General features: G+C 36.9%; 3 protein-coding genes across 3 annotated transcripts; 2 read left to right on the forward strand and 1 right to left on the reverse strand.

The window, feature by feature from the left end:
* Window positions 1-896: 896 nt before the first annotated feature.
* On the forward strand, window positions 897-2,360 carry CBG06316 (the record flags this gene model as incomplete). The annotated part of the gene is made up of 6 exons (XM_002647230.1): window positions 897-1,085; window positions 1,146-1,205; window positions 1,248-1,559; window positions 1,617-1,718; window positions 1,967-2,134; window positions 2,187-2,360. 6 exons carry the CDS (start codon window positions 897-899, stop codon window positions 2,358-2,360), a joined length of 1,005 nt encoding a protein of 334 aa, XP_002647276.1.
* A 900-nt stretch (window positions 2,361-3,260) lies between these two features.
* Window positions 3,261-5,140, forward strand: CBG06317 (the record flags this gene model as incomplete). The annotated part of the gene is made up of 5 exons (XM_002647231.1): window positions 3,261-3,449; window positions 3,653-3,712; window positions 3,864-4,175; window positions 4,222-4,493; window positions 4,975-5,140. 5 exons carry the CDS (start codon window positions 3,261-3,263, stop codon window positions 5,138-5,140), a joined length of 999 nt encoding a protein of 332 aa, XP_002647277.1.
* A 730-nt stretch (window positions 5,141-5,870) lies between these two features.
* Window positions 5,871-5,945, reverse strand: CBG27341 (the record flags this gene model as incomplete). Its single annotated transcript, XM_045237112.1, has 1 exon — window positions 5,871-5,945. One exon carries the CDS (start codon window positions 5,943-5,945, stop codon window positions 5,871-5,873), a length of 75 nt encoding a protein of 24 aa, XP_045098539.1.
* Between the last annotated feature and the right edge of the window lie 187 nt (window positions 5,946-6,132).

The following is a 6,132-nucleotide window of genomic DNA, read 5'->3' on the forward strand; positions in this document are numbered from 1 at the left end:
TCTCCTTCCCGCATGAGATTGCGAATTTCGATTTTGAAAATAAACCTTTGTGTTTCTCTCCAATGGAGATCCACATGGAGTCTAAGTTATGTCACCTGACAAAAATAGGTATCGGTCATAAAAGTGACACCAATATCTGGCAGCTCCCAATACTCCACTCCTTGGTAGACATCCATGCCGAAAACATCCCATTTTTAACGTTATCTTCACGTTTCGTCTGGTGGTTGAGTGCCTTTGTCAACCCACTTGGATTGTTGTTTATAGTAATCATACATTACCCATTTATCGCCACTAGTAATGATTCAACTTCAATATTCATGTGTGCAACTCAGGATGAGAAGATTCAAATAGGTGCTATCACCATATGACTAAATAGGTGCTATCATCATATGACAAATATTGGCTATCACCATATGACTTCCAGCTCTACGTCGTCGACTTTTCGGAAAATTCGGAATGGAAATTGCTCCGATTGCATCGACCTAAAGTTTTCTTTGTTTTCTGAACAGCTAGGATCTAAAACACAATAAATAACGACATCGTCTACGGTTATTATCATTATGAATCAATGAAAACATCATGAGTTTTCGGCTTAAGGGACCTGCCTAGACAGTGAGCCCAGACACGTGTTTTTTGAGTAATAAAAACAAAAGAAAACGATATCACAATCTGTTTAGTCATACAAAGAACTGACATCTAAATTTTTTGGAAATAAAATTCAAATAAAAATCCAGACTTTTTTCCTGTAAAATTCCCTTCCCATTCATTCCTCCTCGCTTTTATCCCCTTCAATTTTTATCCCATTCATTCTGACATGTTAATTCCACTTTTTTCTGTTTTGATGTGCACAAGTAGCATAATTCCTCGAAATTTCCACTTTTCCAGATCCCCCAAAAATGTTCATCAACTTGGCTCATTTTCTAATCCCCAAAATTTTCTTCATCCTTTCCTACCTGGCCAACCCAATATTTGTGCACCTCATTCATACCGAGAAATCATTTCATCTCGGAAGTTACAAATATCTTTTGTACTTTTTTGCTGTTTTCAACATGACTGCATCATTAGCCGACACTTTGGTACCAGTTGTGAGTGCTTGTAGGAGAAAAACACAAAGATCAATGAATAACTCGATTATCGATTTCTAGTGCGTCCACACCCATCGCTATGCTACAATGGTGTTCACAGTGGATGGTCCATTCGCTGAGGTGAGTTACAGTAATCCAAATATTGACCAACTTGTTTTTCAGAGATCCAGAATTAGTGAAATCCTCGTTGCGTGCCGTTGTGCATTCATCTCCGGAACCTATGGGATCCTGAACGCTCACTTCATTTATCGATTCCTATCTCTGAAATATGACAAATTTGTGAACCACTATTTCAAACCATGGGGCTTAGTTTCTGCAGTCTTTCTAGTGATTTTACACTGGGTCATGTGGGCAGTCGCCACAGATTTTGCAATGGGTTCCGTTGAAGAGTCAAGGGAATATGTGAGACAATCTTTTGAAGACTTTTTTAACGCCAATATGACAAATTTGAATATTTTGGTTGCTGTGTTTTCGGTGAGTTAACATCAAAGAACTGGCAGAAACTCAAAAAATGAAAAAAAGTTATTTCAGGAAGTCTCCCCAAACGTTATGTACCGCTCATGGTTTGGAAATATTTTCGCAACCGTGGTGTCTTCTTATTCCATCGTTTTGTATTTTGCGCTTTGGTGCAAGGTGGGTGAGAGCAGCTCAATAGCGTGCCAAAAGCGGGCCAACGGCGGGCCAATAGTGAGCCAATAGCTTGCCGATAGCGGTAAAGTATCGGTTCAATAGCGGCTCCCACACGGTCAAATACATAGAAGACCAACATTACCCTAGTAGGCGGCCAATTTCGTATCGATATTAGTCCAATGGATACCGGACCAAACTCATTTATTACCCAATTTTTCTATCCCTAGTATGTCAATAAATCGCGATTGCAGATCATGTCGTATTTGACCGATGGAGTCAGTTACATGAGCCCCAAAACGATTCAAATGCAAAAGCGCTTGTTTTGGGCGTTATCTATTCAAACCGCAATTCCGATTTTTGTCAGCTTCATGCCATGCGCCTTGGCTTTGTATGGATCAGCGTTTCGGATTGATTTCGGGAGGTATGGCAACCATAGGCTTCGGTTCGGAAACGTCCTGTTTTCAATTTTCCAGCTTTTCCAACATCACGGCTTCCATCACTGTCTCCACATTTCCCTTTCTGGATCCGTTGGCTATAATCGTGTGTCTACCAGCCCTACGTCGTAGATTATTTGCCAAAATAAATATTCACTTGGATTCAAACTCTTCTAACCAAGTTCATAGTGTTTCTAGGGGTGTTTCCTGATGCTTTCGTCACTGTTTTCCGTTTCGGATCTCTTGGGCGGTCCCTGTAGCTCAGAGAGAGTTATGACTAAATAAATGTGTTTTATGTTTGTTATCAATTACAAGCAAGCATCATTTCTCTCCTGGGATCTTTTGTCTGAAATATGGTGGCTAGACAAGCGCTACATGTGACATGTTTTTTTGTTGATTTCTCAGAATCATAGAATATATTTTCTATATTTTCATACATCGTGATTTCATGTACATCTTTACCGTACCGGACAGAAATATGTCTTTGTGTTTAATTTTAAGTGGAAAATAGTCAAACTAGATCCCTTGAAAAAGCAATTCGAAGCTTTTCGATTTGTCTGAAAAATTTGGAGTATGCTTCACAAAAATAGATTTTCATTTTTGTAATCGACAATTTTTCTGTTCAAATCCAAGAAAACAAAGATAAAAGATTTTAAAGTAGCACAACTCCCAATTAAGTGCTCATTTTTGCGTTTTCGGTACTTTTTCGATTACAAACGGCATATTCGGTATTTCATATCAATTTCTTTGAAAGACACCAAAAGTGTTGAACTCAAAATCGTTTGAATACCATAATTTAAAGGAGGCGAGACAGCAAAAATTTCGGGGTACAGTTCGGGGGACGAAATCGCGCCGCGCTTATGTAGACCATCCGTCGTCAGGCGCCTTCGCGCCCCCGTAGCTCAGCCGGTAGCAGCGCTGTACCCCTGCTGCCTGTCATGAGTTCAACCCCTCATGGGGGTTCTCTATGCAAAATATCAGGAAAGCTTTTTTTTGGTGTCTGGTCTCCTTTAAAAACACTTTATCACTGATAAACCCTTTGTTATCTTTCACAAGAACCGTGAAACATTAAGCTTGAAACATGTTTGCTAAAAACTTCATTTTTTCCAGAATGTTCATCAACTGGGCGCACTTTCTGATTCCCAAAATCTTTTTCATCCTTTCCTTCATCGCTAATCCCCTTTTTGTGTATCTTATCTCTACGGAAAGCACTTTCCCGTTTGGCAATTATCGATTTCTTCTTTATTTTTTCGCAATTTTTAACATGTTGTCATCGGTAGTGGATGTAGTCGCTCCGATTGTGAGTTAATCGACAATTGAGCTCAATTATCTCAATTACTGTAAGAGACATCAAAAATCTGTAAACAGAAAAAATGTTTGTGATATTATAAAAAACACTTTATCAGTTGACAAATTTATGTTATCTCATATAGCGACCGAGATAATTGAGCTCACGGTTGGCATTCACCTCTATGTATGTATAAGAACAAAAGCGAATTTCAGTGCGTTTACACATACCGCTACGCTACAGTAGTCTTTCTAACAGATGGACCATTCGAAGAGGTATGTTTTTTTTTCTACTCGGGCAACTTGCCCATAATTTGCCAGACTCTTGTCCAAAAGAGCATCTTGCTTCTAACTGATAATTTCGAGTTTCTGAAATCAGGGAATTCGGATACGTTGATTCACCGGTTAATAGATTCTAAAATTCTAGAGATCTCGCATTGGCGACTTCCTCGTTGCTGCCCGTTGTGCGTTCATCTCCGGAACCTATGGAATCCTCAATGCTCATTTCCTTTATCGATTCATGTCTCTTCGATACAATTATATAATTTTAGAGTTTTTCAACCCTTATGGTCTTATTCTTTCAGTATACTGGGTTCTTATTCATTGGACCCTTTGGATGATTGTAAATGACACATTAATGACCTCAGATCCAGAATTAAGAGACTATGTAAAAATTGAGTTTGAGCAATATTACAACGTTCATATTGAAGATGTCAATATCAAAATGGTGGTTTTCTCGGTGAGTGAAAAAAACCTTTCAAAAAAAAGATGTTTTAAAACTCCAGGAAGTCTCCGACGACCTTGTATATCGGTCCTGGATTGGAACTATTTGTGAAACTCTCCTCGCGTCATATTCCATAAATTTATACTTTATTTTGGGATACAAAATAATGTCCCGGTTGAACAAGGGCCTCTCCACAATGAGCAATAAAACCCTTCAAATTCAACGACGTCTTTTTTGGGCCCTTTTTATACAAACTGCGATTCCGGTTTGTGTCAGCTTTACACCTTGTACAGTATCCCTGTACAGTTCGGCGTTTCGAGTGGATTTTATGAGGTGAAAATTTGAAATTATCGAAATTTCTAGAACATACAATTTTTCTGAATTTTCATGACGCTTCAAACTTTTAAATATAATTTTATAGTTTCCGTCTTCTTTTGAAATCACAAATTTCTGAATTTTGGAACTACCGTTTTTCCAAATTTCCGAACTTCCAGAATTAAGAACTTCCAAAATTAAGAAGAATTTACAAATTTCAAGTCTTCAGGATCTCATAATCTAGGCATCTAGACATCTGGCAATCTAGAAAACTAGAAAGCTAGGAATCTAAAAATTTGAGATATTCAGAATCTGAGAACCTAGGAATCTCACAATTTAAACATGTAGACATCTTGTAATCTAGGGATCTAGGTCTTTAGTGATCTAGAATTTTAGGGATCTCAGAACCTCAGAAGTTCATATATTCCAAATTTCAGAATTCCTGCTAATTTTCTGAATTTCCGAATTTCTGAAATTCTTAACATTATCAAATTTCCAGCCATTTCAACTGGGTCGCTTCTGTTGCTGTTTCCACGTTTTCACTTTTCGATCCACTTGCTGTGATCCTTTGTCTGCCAGCACTCAGAAATCGATTTTTCTTGATTTTTGGAATCGATCTGAAATCTAGTTCTACGAATCAAATCCCAAGTATTATCAGACTTTGATTTTTTTTTCTGGAGAAATACATTTTTCGAGATTTTCTAAAAATTATATTTTTCTGGAATTTTATGTATTCCACCTCTGCTTTTAAACATATTTTTTGAAATTTCAGCGTTTCAAACTATCCTTAAATTTCTGAAAAATTAAAAAATTTTAAAGCTCAAAAAAGTTTATTCAAAATTCCGAAAAAGTGTAACATTCATTTTCATCCGTTGAGCACAAAAAATAAAATTAAAGAGAAATTACCAAAAAAAAAGACAGGGGTTTGGGCAGTTTTGAAGCTGACTAGAAGTAGATATCATGAAAAAAAAGTACCAAAGCCTTATATACAAAAATGTGTTCTTAAAAGGAAAAAAATTGGATGAAAGAGAAAAAACCAGAAAACGGGGGCAGCAGTGAGTTTTCTAGAATTTCCAAAAAAAATCTCAATACATAGAGAAAATCCTAAAAGGCAGCAATTTCTTAGAATTTTCAAAGTCAGGCGAATTTTCAATAGGGCAGCAATCTATCGAAAAATTCGGATTCTTATTGAAGAAATTTTTTTCAAACCAAAAATTTTCAAAATTAATTAAAAAGAGGAGGCACTAGTAAGCTAGGGTACTACTACATGTAAAGCGTTTTTGTTTTTAAATCAGAGAAATTAAGCGGGGGTGGCAATTCAAAACAATTTAATGGATCAAAATGAAGAACAGAAATAAAGTAAATTGAAAAAGAAAGGCACTTATTAAAGAATTTTTAAAAAACTACTCGTTTCCATGGTATCGATTTTTTGATTGGTTGATTTTTTCGATAATGATGATGACGTGGCATGTTTAGCGACCTGAAAACGGAGGAATTATTGCCAAGGGAAGGTGGGGTTAGGAGGGAAGAAATGAGGCAAATTAGAATGACAAGCTGGCTGACTGGGGTTTATTCAAGCGGAGAAAATTTTTTGATAGAGAAAATTTGGTTCATGCCATCATGAGGTTGGAATATTCATTCAAATAGAAGTGGATAA

Source organism: Caenorhabditis briggsae (assembly GCF_000004555.2).
Source record: "Caenorhabditis briggsae complete genome, chrV, whole genome shotgun sequence".
NCBI classification, from domain to species: domain Eukaryota; kingdom Metazoa; phylum Nematoda; class Chromadorea; order Rhabditida; family Rhabditidae; genus Caenorhabditis; species Caenorhabditis briggsae.